Source organism: Eubalaena glacialis, chromosome 2 (assembly GCF_028564815.1).
Source record: "Eubalaena glacialis isolate mEubGla1 chromosome 2, mEubGla1.1.hap2.+ XY, whole genome shotgun sequence".
Classification (NCBI taxonomy): domain Eukaryota; kingdom Metazoa; phylum Chordata; class Mammalia; order Artiodactyla; family Balaenidae; genus Eubalaena; species Eubalaena glacialis.
Window position 1 is genome coordinate 185,280,701 of NC_083717.1, and position 20,583 is coordinate 185,301,283.

At 34.6% G+C, this 20,583-nt stretch overlaps 1 protein-coding gene across 1 annotated transcript in view; it reads left to right on the forward strand.

Annotated features, from left to right (window-relative positions):
- The window catches only part of PPP4R4 (protein phosphatase 4 regulatory subunit 4), a 122,582-nt gene that overhangs the window by 99,695 nt on the left and 2,304 nt on the right, over window positions 1-20,583 (forward strand). Inside the window, exons 17-24 of the mRNA XM_061182841.1 lie at window positions 331-475; window positions 3,232-3,273; window positions 3,374-3,448; window positions 8,596-8,665; window positions 9,100-9,183; window positions 9,488-9,581; window positions 14,729-14,799; window positions 19,947-20,094. Of these exons, the coding sequence (XP_061038824.1) occupies window positions 331-475; window positions 3,232-3,273; window positions 3,374-3,448; window positions 8,596-8,665; window positions 9,100-9,183; window positions 9,488-9,581; window positions 14,729-14,799; window positions 19,947-20,094 (729 nt within the window). The remainder of the gene's footprint in view (window positions 1-330; window positions 476-3,231; window positions 3,274-3,373; window positions 3,449-8,595; window positions 8,666-9,099; window positions 9,184-9,487; window positions 9,582-14,728; window positions 14,800-19,946; window positions 20,095-20,583) is intronic.

Sequence of the window (20,583 nt, forward strand, 5' to 3'; positions counted from 1 at the left end):
CTCCTTCGTCGTCTTTCCCTGCTTTATTTTTCTCTGCAGCATTTACCACTATTTGACAGACATTTTACGTATTTGTTTATCCTCTCTCCCTACCCGTGTACTAGAACGTAAGCTCTGTGACAGCAGAGAATTTTGTTGGTTTTATCCACTGCGGTATCTCAGCACCCAGAATAATGAACGCTTGACTCATCATAGGCCCTCCGTAGACATTTGTTGCATAAGAAATTAACTGTCAGGCTAGCCAAAGCTTGAGTTTTCTTTCAGTTTCATGTGACTGTCATTCTTATTTATTAAATTCACTCCCAAGTTAATACTTTCAATTTATTGCAGAATGAAACTTTGCTACTTGTTGCCCAAAGTGAAATCTACCCTGAAGATCCCTGCAGATAAACATCTACTTCAACAGTTAGAAATGTGTGTGAGAAAACTCCTCTGTCAAGAAAAAGATAAAGATGTTCTGGCCACTGTGAAAAGAGTAAGCGTCCCTCTTGCCACGACATTTGCCTTTCTTGCTGTGTTCATCACAGCCTCACTATCTTAGCTTGGTGGGATAGCAATATGTTAAAATATTTCTATCACTGCTAGAGTAGTAGGAATTAGTAACTGATTTGGTTGATGTGTACTCCAACTGGATATGAAAGTTCCTTCTAGAGGGCCCTGAGACATTAATCTTTTATTACTGGTGATATAAGCTCTATGAGAGAGCTTACATTTTAGGTACTCAGTAAATACTGTTCAGCTAATAAAGAATGAGTACTTCTTTCACCAGACTCTTTATAAGTGATTAGAATTGGGAAAACTTGGTTGGTATAATTGGGAAAGTCACATTTGATAGAAACTTAGCCCTGAAAGGGCTGGAAGGGCCTTCAGTGATCTGTTGGACTTTGCAGAAGCTCTAGACCTAGAAATGTTCAAATGTTTGCTTAAGATCTTCTTGGTAAGTGGCAGAGCCAGGGCTGAATATAGATCCCTACTGCTTTTCAATTATGTAACATTGTGTCTTATTGGTTTTTGTTTGTTTCGTTTTAGCGTGTGATCTTATATGGATTGTTTGGCAATATTGGAACACTAACACAGTAAACATTTGGGTTAGTGAAGTCAAACCTTAAAATACTTTATAATCTTCAAAACCTTTTGGTTGAGTATATAACTAATATTTTTATAAGGTTATGTCAAATTAAAATCATTACTTTTATGGTGATGAATTGGGAGATTCGGATTGACATGTATATACACTGATGTGTATAAAATGGATGACTAATAAGAACCTGCTGTATAAAAAAATAAATAAAATAAAATTCAAGAAAAAAATCATTACTTTTATGAATCTGAATGTGAAGTTCAGGACACATAGTTTTTGGGCATTTATTTGTAGTGAGAGAAGTTAATTTATTAATGTCTTAAGTAACTTGGTGTCGATGGTGAGGAAAAAAAAAAAAGAGTCCTTTGATTTTTTTTTTTCCCCCTAGAGATCATTGCCAGATGTTGCATAAGGAACTTTTTAATAAAGTGATTTGATAACTTAGTATTAATTAGTATAATTTTATTTTACTGAAATGTAAATTCTTCGTTCATTAACTGAAATAATCAGAAATACCCAGAGTCTGGACATGCATCTAAATCTAAAAACATAGATACACATAACATTTGTTTCTACCAGATATTTCTGTCTTTACCATTTAATTACAGAAGTGTAGGCAATGGAGTTAACTTTCAAAATAGTAAACATGAGACAGTTACTTACTTTTTTGAGAGAATTTATTAACTGAAGAGGTAACTCAAGCTGACCCCATAAATAGGGGCAAAAATGATATAATTAAATTGATAGATTATTAACTTTCAATGGATTATTCTGGAATACAGCCCTTATTTTAAGAACATGTCACATGAGGAAGTCAGTCTGTCCCATGAAAATTCTACAGTATAATGTTTATCAAACTGATGTATTGGTATGGGAAACTCTCAGGAAGCTATTCAAAACTTTGGGATAAAAATGAAATAGTTTAGTCAGTTTTTTAAGATGAAAAGTAATTTCATTTAAAGGGGCTATTTCATGCCATAAATTATAACATTTTCATAAATTTCAGCATAAAAGTAAAATTTCAAATAAATATTATGTTTGCAATGGATAGCTTTGGGCATATGAATAAATGTACTTTATCCTGGCCATCAGAGTTACTCCTGTAAAAAAGTACTGTCCTCTATCAGAGACAGAACCCTGGATTAGATGGGCCATTGTTTGATTGAAATAATTTATTGCAGACCAATGTATTCTGGAAGACAAATACTAAATTAAGAGAATGCTTTAAGAGTAAAGTTTTTTTTATTGGTTAAAATGTCATAATAATCAAAAGTTTCTGTGGCAAGGAACTAAGGCTATTAAGCCCAATGATACCTAGCTTTGTATATATTTAGCTAAAAGATTTTTTTAAAAATTCAAAAATTATATTGTATTTCTGAAGATTCAGAAAAAAGTGGCACAGGAAGTTATTAGAAACTAAATTGCATGTGTTTAGTATTTAAAATAATCCTCTACACTTGCTTTTCTTTTTTTTTGTTTTTTAATTAATTAATTAATTTATTTTTGGCTGTGTTGGGTCTTCGTTGCTGTGCGCGGGCTTTCTCTAGTTGTGGTGAGTGGGGGCTACTCTTTGTTGCGGTGCACAGGCTTCTCATTGCGGTGGCTTCTCTTGTTGCGGAGCACGGGCTCTAGGTGCACGGGCTTCTGTAGTTGTAAGACGCGGGCTCAGTAGTTGTGGGGCACGGGCTTAGTTGCTCCGCGGCATGTGGGATCTTCCCAGCCCAGGGCTCGAACCTGTGGCCCCTGCATTGGCAGGTGGATTCTTAACCACTGTGCCACCAGGGAAGCCCTACACTTGCTTTTCTTAAGTTGAAAAACTTAAAAGTTTAAGTGGATCCTGGTGTTAATATATAGAGGTTGATTAAAAACACAACGTAGAGTTGGGAAGAACTTTGGAGACTTTCTTTCTTTTTTTTTTTTTTTTCTGTTTGATTTTTTATTCATTAACTTCAAAATGTAATTGAAATTCTACTTAATTCTTACAATGGAGAAAAAAAAATTTTTAAATCAATCACATGTTATATGAAAGCCTTTCACATAGCGGAGAAGTCTCTTCTTTGATCCTCCCTCTGGAAGAGGAGTCTTTCTGAGAAATCATTAGTTGATTTAATTTAATTACTGTTGAATAATTTAAAACATTTTCTTTGCAGACTGTGTTAGAGTTGGACAGAATGGAAATGTCCATGGACGCTGTGAGTACACTCTCTTTACCTTATGTTGAAAGGAATATTTAAAAATTGGCAGAGACTCATCATTAATGTTTCACAATTTCATTTTAAACTTTAAACTTAGTTTCAGAAAAAATTTTATGAAAAAGATTTGTTGGATCAAGAGAAAGAAAGAGAAGAGCTACTTCTTTTGGAAATGGTATGTTTTCACACGCACACACACATACTCTTTTCTGACCAGTATTAACTGTGCTTTGTTATTAAATCTAATCAATAATTTCTTTTAGTTTCATACTACATTTATTTTCCCTAAATGACTAAAGAAGAATCCTGACCTTTTGAAATATGTTCTTTTATGAATTGTAAGGAAAACTACATTTGAGAGCCTTTAAAAAAAAAAACTACCTTATTGAAGTATAATTGACTTATGATTAACTGCAAATACTTAAAGTGTGCAATTTGGTGAATTTTGGCATATAGATATATCCATGAAACCAGAATATAAAATACCAAACGTTGCCATTCCTTCAAAAATTTCCTTGTGCCCCCTTTGTGATTCACATCTTCTACTCTAGTCCCTAGCCACCACTAATCTAGTTTCTGTCACTGTAAATTAGTTTGCATTTTTTAGAATTTATATAAATTGAATCATATGTTAGTACCTTTTTGGGTCATGCTTCTTTCCATCAGCATGATTACTTTGAGATTCATCCATGTTTTTGTGCATATAAAGAGGTCATTCCTTTCTATCTCTGAGTAGTAGTCCATACCGCGGATATACCACAACGTGTTTATCCACATCTTAACGGACATTTGGGTTACTTCTAGCTTGGGAACATTAGTGAAGAAGTCTTGGAGTGGACATAAGTTTTCATTTCTCTTGGGGAAATAACTTAGGAATGGAATGGCTGGATCATATGGTAAACTACACTTAACTTAAAAACAAAGACTGTTTTACAAAGTGCCTGTGCCGTTTTACATTCCCATTGGCTGTGGTGGAGAGCTTCAGTTACCCCGTATCCTCTCTAATGCTCTAGAGGGTGGGTATGTAATGTTATCTCAAATTGCTTATCCCTGATGCCTAAGGAGGCTGAGCATCTTTTCCTTTGTGTGTTGGCCATCCTAATATCTTAGTTGATGAAGTCTCTTTTCAGATTTTAAAGTGGTTTTTGTTTATCTTCTTATTGAGTTGTGAGAGTTCTTTATAAACTCTGAATACAACTCCTTTGTCAGAGATACATTTTATGAATATTTTCTTGGAGTCTGTGCTTAATGGTGTCTTTGGAAGAGAAGAATTTTTTAATTTTGATGAAGTCCAACTTATCCTTTTTTTCTTTTAGCATAGTTCATGCTTTTTTGTTCTAAGAATCTTTTGTCTGTCCCCAAATTATAAAGACTTTTTCCTATGTTTTCTTCTAGGAATTTTAGTTTTAGCTTTTACATTTAGGTCTATGATTCATTTCAAGTTAATTTTTATATATGTTTATTTTTTCCATCTCAATGAGCAATTATTCTAATGCCATTTATTGAAAACTTTACTTTCCCCATTGAATTGCCTTAGCACCTTCTTTAAAAAAATCAGTTGTCCATATATACATATGTCTGTTTCTTGACTCCCATTCTGTTGCAGTGATTTATAGGTTTATCTTTTTGGCAATTCCAAACTATCTTGATCGCTATAACTTTATAGTAATTCTTAAAATCAGGTAGGGTAACTTTTCCAACTTTTTAAAAAATTGCTTTGGCCAGTAGAGGCCCTTTTCATCTTGATACAATGTTTAGAATCAGTTTACCAATTTCTGTAAAAAGCCTGCTGGAATTTTAGTTAGGATTGTGTTAATTAGCGTTGATCTGTAGGTCAATTTGGAGAATTGCCATCTTAACAATATAAGTCTTCCAATCCATGAACATTGTCTACCACTTCATTTATTTAGTCTTCTTTACTTAGTTTTGGTAGAGTTAAGTGTAGAGTTCAAGGCAGTCTTTTGTTAAATTTATTTCTAGTATATTACGTGTCTTGGCATTGTAAATGGAATTGTAATTTAAAGTTTTACTTTCCAGTTTTTTGTTGCTGGAGTTTAAGAATACTATTGATTTTTGTATATTAACCTTGTATTTTGAAAATGTGCTAAGTTTGCTTATTTGTTGTAGAAGTTGGATTTTAGATTTAATAGGACAGTCTACCTGAGCCATTATGTCATCTTTTAGTACAGTAGGATTACTTCTTCCTGTTCAGTGTTTGTGCCTTTTATTTCTTTCTTTTTGTCGTATTAAAAGGTCCAGGACCTCCAGTATAATAAGAGACCTCTGACTAATAAAAGTGATGCAAGTAGGCATCTTTGTCTTTTTACTGATCTTAGGGGGATGCAGTTCAATCTTTCATCATTATGTATGGTGTTACCAATAGGTTTTATATAGATGCCCTTTATCGCTTCTATTCCTAGTCTGCTGAGAGTTTTTATGAATGATTGTTGAATTTTGTCAGATGCTTTTTCTGCATTTCCTGAAATGATATTTGTTTTTCTACTTTCATTGTGTTAAAACACTGAGTTACATTGATTTTTCAAATGGTAAACCGATTTTATATTTTGGGGATAAACTCTATTTGATGATGATATCTTGTCCTTTTCTCCGCTGTTGGATGCTTGGCTAATTTATTTAAAGGAATTTTGCCTTTGTATTCATAAATCCATAGTGGAAACTGGTTTATAATTTTTGGGGTCATTTCTTGGGTCTTTTAAATTTGGTATTAGAGTTATTCCGGCCTCATAAAATGAGATGGATAGTATTACCACTTCCTCTATTTTCTGACAAATTTTGTATAAAATTGTTTTCTTTTTTTTTCCTTGAGTGTTTGATAGAATTCACTAGTGAAACTATCAAGACTCAAAGTTTTCATTTTGGAAGGATTTTGATAATTCATTCAATTACTTTAATAGCTATAAAACTATTCAGATTTTCTTTCTTTTTTGTCAGTTTGATAAGTTGCTTCCACCCACCCCCACCAAATTTGTCCGTGTCATCTAAGCTGTCAAATTTGTTGGCATACGTTGTTTATAATATTCTTATATTATCCTTCTAATGTATATAGAATCTATGGTGATACCCCCTGTTATATTTTTATCTTAGTGATTGGTGTTTCTCTCTGTTTCTTCGCCCCCCCCCCCTTTTTTTTGAATTGCTTTTTGGTGTTTTCTCTAGAGATTACAGCAGACATACCTAACCTTTTATAGTCTTCTTATTGTTAATATTGTACCACTTTATTTAACAGTGATACAGAACCCTTTACCTGCTCCATACTGTTCTTTATGTTACACTTGTCATGTGAATTACATCTGCACTGAAAACCCCACCAGTCAGTGTGATAATTTTTGCTTTAAGTTGTCATATGTATCTTGAAGAACTTAAGAGAATAAACCTGTGTGTTTACTCAGATGTTTACCATTTCCAGTGCTCTTCATTCATTGCTTAGGACCCAAATTTCCCTCTTATTTTTTCCCTTCAGCCTGAAGAACTTTCTTTGGAAGTTCTCGGAGTGCAAGTATTTTGTAACAAATTATCTTCGTTTTCCTTTATCTAAAATGTCTTATTTGTGCCTTTCTCTCTAAAGGATATTTTATTGGATACAGAATTCTGGGTTTACAGCCTTTTTTATACTGTACTTTAAGAAGTGTTTCTGTCTGTGTTGTGGTCTCCATAGCATCTGATAAAATATCTGTTCTCATTTGAATTATTATTCTTCTGTATATAATGTTGTTTGTCTCTGGCTACTTCCAAGATTTTTTCTTTTCTTTTTTGTCTTTAGCAGTTTGCTTGTGATGTTTTTAGGCATGATTAGCTTCAAATTTGTTCTGTCTTGGATTTGCTGAGCTTCCTGAATCTGTAAATGTGTATCATTTCCCAAATTTAGGAAGCTTTGAGCCATTATTTATTTCAATATATGTTCTGTCCCAGTTCCTCACTCTTATACCTCTGGGTCTCCAATTGCACATATGTTAAATCTTTTGATATTATCCCACAGGTCCATGAGGCTTTGTTCTTTCTTTCTTTTTTTTTTTTTTCTCCTTAAACTCTGCTACTCAGAGTGAATAATTTCTGTTGATCCATCTTCAGTGTCACCAGTTCTTTTCCTGCCCTCTGCATTTGGCTGCTGAGCCTCTCCACTGATTTTAAAATTTCCATTACTCTATTTGTCAGTTCTAAAATTCTGATTTTTTATGTTGTCTATTTTTCTGCAGAGAATTATGCTGTGAGATTAAAAACTTAAATGGAAATCCTCTGAAAAGCAAATTGCATTATTTCAGCAGTCTAAGCCAAAGATTAGAGTTCAGGATTGCCAGTGGTAGAAGATGTAGAGAATAAGCACACTCTAAAAAATTTTAGGACTTAATGACCTAAACCCAAGACAAAAATCAGAGAATAGCAAAAGATCCACAGATGATCCTAATATTAGAGTTAGCAGACAAGGACTTCAAGACAACTGTGATTAATATGATCAAGATAGTAGAGGAAAAGATGAAGCAGGTAACACTACTGTTAAGCTCACTTAGTGATATTTTTCAGTTTTGCATGTTTTATTTTCAGTTTTAGAATTTTTATTTAATAGTTTTTTATGCAGTCCAGTTCTATGTGGAAAATTTTTTATCTTGTCTATTTTCTCTGCCTTTTTATTTTACATGCACTTGAAAAGAATGTATGTTCTCCAGTGTTGATTGTAGTGTTCTGTACATGTCGGTTATGCCATATTTGTTCAGAACTTGATATGTTTATTGATTTTTCTTGGCTATACTGTTGGGATAAAGAACTCTTTGAGTTTGGGTAACATTTTGTTTCTTGGTCTGGGAGCTGATTATATGGGTGTGTTCACTTCGGGAAAATTTATTGAGCTGTACACTTATATTTATACACTTTCTCTATGTGTATTATAATTCAATAGAACATTTAAATAATATCTAAAAGATCATTTCTTTTTCTCTCAGTCTTTTAAAAGAAGACCATTATTTTGCCATGTATCAGTCAGAAATGGAAAGGGCCAGTAGTAACACATTTTGCTGATGAGAATTAGTAAATACGTTGTAGAAATTAACGGCTCATCACAACAATGATACTAAACTAATTGTTTTAGTTTGACAAGCCTCCAAGGGCACAATTCTGTAGATGTTAAAAAAAACACAAATCTGAAAGAACTGTGACTTCTTTAGACACTAATTTGGAAAAACAAATTACTTCTGTTACATATTTTTGTGAACTGTATCTGTACCTCTAAAGCTTAGAGTAATTTCTGATTAGAACAATTTTCTAAATCTAATGCTTACCTTTAATGCTAAGATACTGTTTTATTAATAGGAACAATTAGAAAAAGAAAAGCAACAAAATGATGGAAGGCCCATGAGTGATAAAACCTTTGAAAAGAAACGTAAGTAGTTTTCACATGTCTTTATCACCAAGGTGCCCAACTGATGTTGCATCCTAGCATGCTGAGAGACCATGCTTAGTTTTTAATTTAATATGAAAAATCACTTCACTTTCTTTCATTTATCAAAGTTGTTTTCAAAAATTGGCTGCTAACTGTGATATAGATTTAGGAGTACATGAATAAATGGTGAGGATCAATGTGGAGGTTCAGATCCTTCAAAGGAAAGTTTGAAGTTTGGTAACAGCAATAAGATTGTGAAATTGATCACTGAATAACTAAGATTGAAATATTTAAATATATAAAAAGTAAGATTTGGAAAAGAGTGTTGCTTCACTAGGGATAGTGATTCATATTCTCTGCATTGCCTTGTATGTGTATGGAGATTAATAAGAACTCAGAGGAAATTATAGCACTTAAATCAGAGTTTGTTTTAGGTAGAGACACCAAGACACCAACAACTCTGCCCAAGAACATCCCCATTTCTGTCCCTGGACCCTCTTCTGGCACCCAGTCCACAAGTAAGAAACTTGTTTTTGTGTCTCCTTTTTTCCTTTCCTAAACAATAATTACAGGGAAGTCACTCCATGAGATGAGATATATTATTTGAAGGCACCTTTTGCCTTTTACTGTTAGTTGTTTTGGTGGTTCTTAATGGGCAGTAGGGGTAAGAGATACACCAGTCAGGTCAAGCTAAGGAAAGGAAGCTACACCTGTCAGTGTTTTACTGGAAATTGTGGGAGTTGGAGAGGAAATGGGGTTGGGGCAGCTAAGGATGAACTGATGAACTAAACAATTGCATTTTCCTTTTGCTTGTTACTCTAGGCAAAGAAATCAAGAAATCCAAATTGATTCGAAGCCAGTCTTTTAATAATCAAGCTTTTCATGCAAAATATGGCAACTTAGACAAGTGTGCTGGGTATGATCTGTCAGCTACTCACATTTTGATTTAATTTTTATTTTATTTTATTATTAATTTTTATTGGAGTATAGTTGCTTTACAATGTTGTGTTAGTTTCTGCTGTACAGCAAAGTGAATCAGTTATACGTATACATATATCCCCTCTTTTTTAGATTTCCTTCCCATTTAAGTCACCACAGAGCATTGAGTAGAGTTCCCTGTGCTATACAGTAGGTTCTCGTTAGTTATCTATTTTATACATAGTAGTGTATATATGTCAATCCCAATCTCCCAATTCATCCCGACCTCCCTTCCCCCTTGGTATCCATAAGTTTGTTCTCTACATCTGTGTCTCTATTTCTGCTTTGCAAATAAGTTCATCTGTACCATTTTTCTAGATTCCACATATAAGTGATATTATACAATGTTCCTTTTTCTATTTCTGACTTACTTCACTCTGTATGACAGTCTGTAGGTCTATCCACGCCTCTGCAAATGGCACTATTTCGTTCCTTTTTATGGCTGAGTAATATTCCCTTGTATATATGTACCACGTGTTCTTTATCTATTCCTCTGTTGATGGACATTTAGGTTGCTTCCATGTCCTGGCTGTTGTAAATAGCGCTGCAGTGAACATTGGTGTGCATGTGTCTTTTTGAATTATGGTTTTCTCTGGGTATATGCCCAGTAGTGGGATTGCTGGGTCATATGGTAATTCTATTTTTAGTTTTTTGAGGAACCTCCATACTGTTCTCCATAGTGGCTGTACCAATTTACATTCCCACCAACAGTGTAGGAGGGTTCCGTTTTCTCCACATCCTCTCCAGCATTTTTGTTTGTAGATTTTTTGATGATGGCCATTCGGACCGGTGTGAGGTGATACCTCATTGTAGTTTTGACTTGCATCTCTCTAATAATTAGTGGCGTTGAGCACCTTTTCATGTGCTTCTTGGACATCTGTATGTCTTCTTTGGAGAAATGTCTATTTAGGTCTTCTGCCCATTTTTTCATTGGGTTTTTTTTTTTTTTTGATATTGAACTGCATGAGCTGTTTGTATATTTTGGAGATTAATCCCTTGTCAGTTGCTTTGTTTGAAAATATTTTATCCCATTCTGAGCGTTGTCTTTTCGTTTTGTTTATGGTTTCCTTTGCTGTGCAAAAACTTTTAAGTTTAATTAGGTCCCACTTGTTTATTTTTGTTTTTATTTTCATACTCTAGGAGGTGGGTCAAAAAAGATCTTTCTGAGATTTATGTCAGAGTGTTCTGCCTATGTTTTCCTCTAAGAGTTTTATAGTGTCTGGCCTTACATTTAGGTCTTTAATCCATTTTGAGTTTATTTTTGTGTGTGGTGTTAGGGAGTGTTCTAATTTTATTCTTTTACATGTAGCTGTCCAGTTTTCCCAGCACCACTTACTGAAGAGACTGTCTTTTCTCTATTGTATATTCTTGTCTCCTTTGTCATGGATTAGGTGACCATAGGTGTGTGGGTTTATCTCTGGGCTTTGTATCCTGTTCCATTGATTTATTTTTCTGTTTTTGTGCCAGTACCATACTGTCTTGATGAATGTAGCTTTGTAGTATAGTCTGAAGTCAGGGAGCCTGATTCTTCCAGCTCTGTTTTTCTTTCTCAAGATTGCTTTGGCTATTCAGGATCTTTTGTGTTTCCATACAAATTGTAAAATTTTTTGTTCTAATTCCGTGAACAGTGCCATTGGTAATTTGATAGGGAGTGCATTGAATCTGTAGATTGCTTAGGGTAGTATAGTCATTTTCACAGGATTGATTCTTCCAATCCAAGAACATGGTATGTTTCTCCATCTGTTTGTGTCGTATTTGATCTCTTTCATCAGTATCCTATAGTTGTCTGAGTACAAGTCTTTTGTCTCCTTAGGTAGGTTTATTCCTAGGTAGTTTATTCTTTTGTTGCAATGGTAAATAGGATTGTTTCCTTAATATCTCTTTCTGATTTTTCGTTGTTAGTGTATAGGAATGCAAGAGATTTCTTTGTATTAATTTTGTATCCTGCAACTTTACCAAATTCATTGGTAAACTCTACTAGTTTTCTGATGGCTTCTATGTATAGTATCATGTCATCTGCAGACAATGACAGTTTTACTTCTTTTCCAATTTGGATTCCTTTTATTCCTTTTTCTTCTCTGATTGCCATGGCTAGGACTTCCAAAACTATGTTGAATAATAGTGGCAAGAGTGGACATCCTTGTCTTGTTCCTGAACTTAAAGGAAATGCTTTCAGTTTTTCACCATTGAGAATGATGTTTGCTGTGGATTTGTCGTATATGGCCTTTATTATGTTGAGGTAGGTTCCTTCTGTGCCCACTTTCTGGAGAGTTTTTATCATAAATGGGTGTTGAATTTTGTCAAAAGCTTTTTCTGCATCTATTGAGATGATCATATGGTTTTTATTCTTCAGTTTGTTAATATAGTATATCACATTGATTGATTTGCATATATTGAAGAATCCTAGTATCTCTGGGATAAGTCCCACTTGATCATGGCGTATGATCATTTTAATGTGTTGTTGGATTCTGTTTGCTAGTATTTTGTTGAGGATTTTTGTGTCTGTGTTCCTCAGTGATATTGGCCTGTAATTTTCTTTTTTCGTGATATCTTTGTCTGGTTTTGGTGTCAGGGTGATGGTGGCCTCGTAGAATGAGCTTGGGAGTGTTCCTTCCTCTGCAATTTTTGGAAGAGTTTGAGAAGGATGGGTGTTAGCTCTTCTCTAAATGCTTGATAGAATTCACCCGTGAAGCCATCTGCTCTAGGACTTTTGTTTGTTGGAAGATTTTTAATCACAGTTTCAATTTCATTACTTGTGATTGTTCTGTTCATATTTTCTGTTTCTTACTGGTTCAGTCTTGGAAAGTTATACCTTTCTAAGAATTTGTCCATTTCTTCCAGGTTGTCCATTTTATTGGCATATAGTTGCTTGTAGTAGTCTCTTATGATCCTTTGTATTTCTGCGGTGTCAGTTGTAACTTCTCCTTTTTCATTTCTAATTTTATTGATTTGAGTCCTCTCCCTTTTTTTTCTTGATGATTCTGGCTAATGGTTTATCAATTTTGTTTATCTTCTCAAAGAACCAGCTTTTAGTTTCATTGATCTTTGCTGTTGTTTTCTTCATTTCTATTTCGTTTACTTCTGCTCTGATCTTTATGATTTTTCTTCTACTAACTTTGGGTTTTGTTTGTTCTTCTTTCTCTAGTTGCTTTACGTGTAAGGTTAGGTTGTTTGAGATTTTTTTTTGTTTCTTGAGGTAAGATTGTATTGCTATAAGCTTCCCTCTTAGAACTGCTTTTTGTTGTATCCCATAGGTTTTGGGTCGTCATGTTTTCGTTGTCATTTGTTTCTAGGTATTTTTTGATTTCCTCTTTGATTTCTTCAGTTATCCATTGGTTATTTAATAACATATTGTTTAGCTTCTATGTGTTTGTGTTTTTTACAGTTTTTTTCCTGTAATTGATTTCTAATCTCATAGCGTTGTGGTCTGAAAAGATGCTTGATATGATTTCAGTTTTCTTAAATTTACTGTGGCTTGATTTGTGACCCAAGATGTGATCTATCCTGGAGAATGTTCCATGTGCACTTGAGAAGAAATGTATTCTGCTGCTTTTGGATGGAATGTCCTATAATTATCAATTAAGTTTATCTGGTCTAATGTGTCATTTAAGGCTTGTGTTTCCTTATTAATTTTCTGTCTGGATGATCTGTCCATTGGTATAAATGAGGTGTTAACGTCCCCCACGATTATTGCGTTACTGTCGATTTCCTCTTTTATGGCTGTTAGCGTTTGCCTTATGTATTGAGGTGCTCCTATGTTGGGTGCATAAATATTTACAATTGTTATATCTTCTTCTTGGATTGATCCCTTGATCATTATGTAGTGTCCTTCGTTGTCTCTTGTAACATTCTTTATTTTAAAGTCGATTTTGTCTGATATGAATATTGCTACTCCAGCTTTCTGTTGATTTCCATTTGCATGGAATATCTTTTTCCATCCCCTCACTTTCAGTCTGTATGTGTCCCTAGGTCTGAAGTGGGTCTCTTGTAGACAGCATATATATGGGTCTTGTTCTGACTTAATTTTCATTTTCTAGTCATACATCTTTATGTGAAATGTTTACATTATTAAATAAAATCAGGATTAATTTTTAGGTTTTTATAGGTCAGTAATTTCTAAGTTATCGTCTATAAAGATTTCATGTTAAAAAAAAGAAGTAGTCTACGAATTTGCATAAGAAATGGGTATCCTGGAATTCTAGGAAGACTACTGCCCTGATGCTTTATAAGAACATCATGGAATCCGTGTATTGTTTATGCTATATCACCTGTGCCACACAACTTCTAAATGGGTATGAACGTGCCCCATTTACTAAATGGATGTGGACATCCGTTTGCTGCTAGTGTTGTTTCTGTCCATAAAGAAGCCACTGGCCTGTTTCTGTGGTAAAGTGGTGACAACAGAGTTCTCCTGATGGTAGATGAATGTGGAGTCTCCCTTTTGGCCCAGAACACAAAATTATAAACAGTTAAGATTAGGGGAGAATCAGCATAAATTAAATGACCATGAATTTTATATATATTGTACACATATAGTATGTAACAGCTGTATATCAAGTGGCAAGCAAAGTAATTTTAAGGGAACATAAATGTCTTCAAAACTATTTATCAAAAAAAATAACATGTTACGGGAAAAATGTTTTTCTTTTATTATTTTTATCTTTTTATAAAAGATTGAATAAAAAGCTTATTCTAGATTTTCAGCTATGTTTTTGGACATTATTGGTAGATCCTTCTAAAGTTCCTAGCCAATAGGGTGATCTCCAGATGGACAAAAGAGATTAGAACTAAAGATAAGTTATTTCCAGGAAAATTTTATCCATATTACCTGTTTTGGCTGAGCATCAATAGAAAACCTGTTATTTTGATGTAGCAGAAGTTTAAGGAAATGATTTTAAGTTAAAGACAAAGTAATTATTGTGAGGCATGGAATGTAAAAAATAAATGAGAAATAAAAATAGCAAGCATGTTTCATAAGAAGTAGAGGAAAGCATTAAAAAAAAGAGTAGGAAAGACCTAGTGCTAGATGACTGGGATTGAAAGAAGCATATTCTTGTATTTTAACTAAATCATGTTCTCTTCTAGTAAAAGTTCTACAGCAGCATATACACCTTCTGTCTCAGGGTTAACAAAGACTTCTGTGATTTCACTAACTGGTAAGTAGAAATCTGAGCTCTTCAAAAAATTGTTAAATTTAATAAAATATGATTTTCCTTAAATGACCCATTTCTTTATTTCTAGATGCAGTTTCCCTAAATTTATATCTTTATCAAATAGCAAAGAAATTAAACTTTTCCCTAGCAATTAAGAAGATGCTTAACAATACTATTTTGTTTTCACTGTGTCAAGAGTCAGAGTTCAATATTTGCAAAAGAGGAAAAGGACAAAATAAGATAGGTTTTACCATGGTCTGAGGACCTAATGAGGCATAGACTAAAAGTTTTTGCAATAATTTTTAAGGAAGTTAAAAACAGCAGGGCTTCACTGTGGATCATATGCTGCTAAACAGTTACAATATTATGTATTTGAAAGTTTATACCAGGGGTAAAGGGCCACATGATAAATATTTTGGGCTCTGTTGGCCAATTGGTTTCTGTCACAATTACTCAACTTTGGTGACAGAGTAAAAGCAGCCATAGACAACACATAACAAGTAGGTATGGCCTTTATTGGACACAATATTGTTGTGTCTCAGGGAACAGGGAGGCCTGAGGAGGAGAGAGATGGGGGAATGACCAATAAGTGGAGCAATCAGAACAGACACAACATAAATTGATTAAGTTTGCCGTCTTTTTTTTTTTTTTTTTGACAAGTGTTCTTTTTTTTTTTAAAGGGAACTTTATTTTTATTTATTTGTTTATTTATTTATGGCTGTGTTGGGTCTTCCTTGCTGTGTGGGCTTTCTTTAGTTGCGGTGAGCGGGGGCTACTCTTTGTTGCAGTGCGCAGGCTTATTGCGGTGGCTTCTCTTGAGGAGCACGGGCTCTAGGCACGTGGGCTTTAGTAGTTGTGGCACATGGGCTTCAGTAGTTGTGACATGCGGGCTTCAGTAGTTGTGGCTCACAGGCTCTAGAGCCCAGGCTCAGTAGCTGTGGTGCACGGGCTTAGTTGCTCCGTGGCATGTGGGATCTTCCTGGACCAGGGCTCGAACCTGTATCCCCTGCATTGGCAGGCAGATTCTTAACCACTGCACCACCAGGGGAGCCCAAGTTTGCCGTCTTATGTGAGTGTGGTTCACGGTGCCCCAAGACAATTGCAATAGTAGCATCAAAAATCACCGATCACAGACCACCATAAATATAATAGTAATGAAACAGTTGGAAATATTGTAAGAATTATCAAGATCTGACACGAAGACAAGAAGCGAGCAAATGCTGTTGGAAAAATGGTGCTGTTAGTCTTGCTGGGCACAGTGTTGCCACAAACCTTCAATTTATAAAAAACGCATTTTCTGTTCTATCTGCAGTAAAGTGAAGAGCAATAAAACAAGGTAGGCTTGTGTGTGATATGCAGATTCTAAAACTTAACATCCAAAGCCTTAAATAAAAACATGTCTCTCATAAGGGTAAATTATTTATTAAAATGTTTGAAAAGTATTCTATCTTAAAATTTCGGTATTATTTTGGGGAGAGGGAATAGGTTGAATGAAATATCTCCTAGGTTTCTTGATTAGAAAAATGTGCTTATTACTTATTATTTATTACTTAATGAATTACAGACTGAGGAAAAAGTCACTATACAATTACATATCTGATCTACAAAGAGAAAATGGGAGCAAAATGTCTCTTAACAAATGTATTAAGTGTTCACAGAGAGAAGAGATTTTATTTACTTTTGAGGCTTAAGACGGGCTTCAGGATGATTATCATTTGAGGTGAACCTTAAAGTACGCTAGGATTTTGACAGGCAGAGATGGGTATGGAATACTGTCCCATGCAGAGGACCTGTCAGAAGCAAAAGCTGACTGTTGTGTCTTCAGGCAGCAACAGCAGGCTGTTTGGCTGGAGCACGGAGAGGGTGGAGGGGGAGTAGTGTTAAATAAAATAAAGGTAAGGTCAAGTGTAGAGCGGAAGATCTAATTGATGCTTTTTACTTAAGGTGAATCCATCCATCATCAGTTGCAGCATTCCAAAGCTATGTGGGCACCACAGACTGGGGGAAATGTAAAGGGAATTCTAGTAAGGATTCAGGGAAACACATTGCAATGTATCCATTTTTGGTGGGTATGAAAATTAGTGGAACCCTTTGGAAGCAGTTTGGTCAAGTTCATCAAGAATCCTAGTTTTAAAAAATAGTCTATGCCTCAAAAAAATCCCATTTCTAGTGATCTGTCATGAAGTATAAATAAAACACATATAACGAGAAAAAATTTGTCACAGTGTTCCTCCTTGACATGATGTGATGAAGATGCTATCTTACCTTGTCTCATCCTCCCTCAAACCCGGAACCCTAGTCTAATTGTGAGAAAAGCATCAGACAAATTCCAGCAGAGGCACATCCTACAAAATACTTGACCAGTACCCCTAAAAACTGTTAAGGTCATCAAAAGCAAGGAAAGGCTAAGAAACTGTCCCAGCCAAGGAGAGCCTAAGGAGACCTGACAAGTAAGTGTACTGTGGTGCCCTGGATGGGATCCTGAGACAGAAACAGACATTGGGTGAGACTGACAGAATCCAAACACACTGTGGATTTTTGTTAATAATGATGTGTCACCACTGGCTCACTAATTGTACCAAGTATAGTATGTAAATGTAAGGTGTTAATAATAGGGGAACTAGGTGAAAGGGGTAGGTGAGAATTCTTTATACTCTCTTCTCAATTTTTCTGTAAATCTAATACTTCAAAAAATTGTCTATTTAAAGATAACATTTAAAATAACTTCAAAGATTTTAAATGCTTAGGGATAAATTTAACAAAATGTGTGCTAAATGCACACTCAGAACTTCCAAAATGTTGCTGAAAGAAATTAAAGAAGACATAAATAAATGGAAAGCTGTACCATGTTTATGGATTAGAAAACTTAATATTGTTATGGTGTCAATTCATTTTAAATTGAGCCAGAGATTCAGTGCAATCCTGATAAAAATTTTGACGGTCTTTTTGAAATTTACTGCATATTCAAATTCATAGAACTGAGTATTTTGAAAAAAAATAAAGTTAGAGAATGTCAATTACCTGATTTCATCATTTACTACTAAAGCTTCAGTACTCAAGACTGTGTGCCCTGCCCTGACATACATAGTCAGCTGAGTTTCAACAAAGGTGATGTGATTGTATTTTTTTAAATGATACTAGAACAATTGGATATCCGTAAAAAACCCAAAGAACTGAACCTCAATTCTTATCTCACAACTGTACACAAAATTAACTCAAAATGTATTCTAAACTTAAGCATAAAAGCTAAAACTCTGACATTTCTGAAGAAAATATAGAAGGGAGTCTTTGTGATTTTAGAATTGACAAAAGTTTTTCCAAACCATAAAGAAAAAAATTAACATATTGGACTTCATAAAAATTTAAAGTTTTAGCACTTTGAAATAGAGCATTAAAAAAATAAAAGGCAGGACACAGATTGGGAGAAAATATTCATGTTACATATACCTGACAAAGGACTTGTATCCAGAATATACAAAGATCTTTTTTTTTTTTTAAGTTGAAGTATAGTTGATTTACAATATTGTGTTAGTTTCAGGTGCACAGCACAGCGATTCAGTTATACATATATTCTTTCTCAGGTCCTCTTTCCTTATAGGTTATTACAAAATACTGAGTATAGTTCCCTATGCTATACAGTAGTTCCTTGTTGGTTATCTATTTTATTATTTATATAGCAGGGTGTATATGTTAATCCCAACCTCCTAATTTATCCCTCCCCCCCTTTTCCCACCTTTCCCCTTTGGTAACCAGAAGTTAGTTTTCTATGTCTGCGAGTCTCTTTCTACTTTGGAAATAAGTTCATTTGTATCTTTTTTTTTTTTTTTTTTTAAGATTCCACATATAAGCAATATCATATGATATTTATCTTTCTCTGGCTTACTTCACTTATTATGATAATCTCTAGGTCCATCCATGTTGCTGCGAATGGCATTATTTTATTCTTTTTTATGGCTGAGTAATATTCTATATTCCACCACATCTTCTTTATCCATTCCTCTGTTGATGGACATTTAGGTTGCTTCCATGTCTTGGCTATTGTAAATAGTACTGCAATGAACATTGGGGTGCCTGTATCTTTTCGAATTATGGTTTTCTCTGGATATATGCCCAGGAGTGGGATTGCAGGATCATATGGTAGTTCTATTTTTAGTTTTAAGAATATACAGAGATCTTTAAAACAAATCAGGCAACTGATTTTAAAATGGGAAAAAATTTGAACATGCACTTCATGAAAGAAGATATACAAATAAGTAAGTAAAAAGATGCTTAAGATCAGTAATCATTAAGAAATGCAAATTAAAGCAATGAGAAACCACCCCCCACACACACACACAAGGAGATACCACTTCACACCCACTAGAATGACTAAAAAGACTCACAGTATCAAGTGTGTGTGAGGATGTGGAGTAACTTTCCAGGACTCTCGTATGTTGCTGTTGGAAATGCAAAATGGTATAATCACTTTGGACAGCAGTTTGGCAGTTTCTTATGAAGTTAAATATACACTTACTATGTGATTCAGCAGTTCCATTCCAAGACTTTTACTGAAGAGAAATTAAAACATATGTCCATACACAGACTTGCACACAATTGTCCACAGCAGCTTTATTTGTAATAGATTACAAATTTTTTGGAAAAAAATCATAATGTCTGTCAATAGGAGAATGGAGAGACAGATTTTGGCATGTCTGTGCAATGGGAATACCAGTCAGCAATAAAAAGGATGAAGTATTGATGTGGATGAATCGCAGCATAATTATGCTGCATGAAAGAAGCCAGACAAAAAAAAACATTCATACTGTATGCTTCCATTTATACAATATTCTATAAAATGCAAACTAATCTGTAGTGACAGGAGGCAGGTCCGTGGTTGCCTGGATTGGGGGAGGGGGGTGGAGGGAGGGATGACAAGGAGGCGGAGCAAGCATCCAGTGATGGGTGTGTTCACTCTTGATTGTGGTGATGGCCTCATGGGTGTATGCAAATGTCAAAACCTTAAATTTGTGCAATTTATTGTATATAAATTATACCTTAATAAAGTTGACTTTAAAAGAAGGGAAACAAAGTCAGTTATCATTAACCTTCTCTAAGGTGCACATCTCTCTAAGTAGATTCCATCTGGCTGACTGTACACGTATTACTTTTAGATGATTCATTCCGGACGCGTAATGCCACTAGCGCTCCCAGTTCCTTTTCCTCTAATACTCCCCTGCCCAGCACCTCCCGAGGGACAGGCAACTCAGGTGATCCCAAGAGCAGTGGAAGTAAAGATACACAACCACGGAAGGCTGCCTTGTAAGTAATCCAGTGATGTACTGCTAAGTGTTTTATTCTGTTCTTTTTCTCAGTGTACTTTCCTTCCCACTTAAATACTTTCCAAAGAATAGAAGATGTCTGTAATGAGGCAATGTCATCAATTAAAAGGGATTATTATTATCACTGTTACGTTAGATACTTTATAAAGATAATTCATATATGGCAAAGACATTGTAACCTTAGGGAGTTGACAAGAAACTTTAAATGGTTCCCACTAATATCTGAGATCTGTTTATTTTTCTGTGAAATATTTGCATTCAGGAAATTTAGCTCTGAGAAGACACTGAGTATAATTGCATTCCTTTAAACAACTAGCTGAAGTACACAGCATTTAATCACCCAGTGCTCAGAGGGATGGGTGTAACTGATGCCACTTAAGAAATATTACTGCAGCATATAATCCAGAGTTGTGGGTCCAATAAGCTAGAGATTCTACAGACAACATTTGTTCCTTAAAGTTATAAAGGT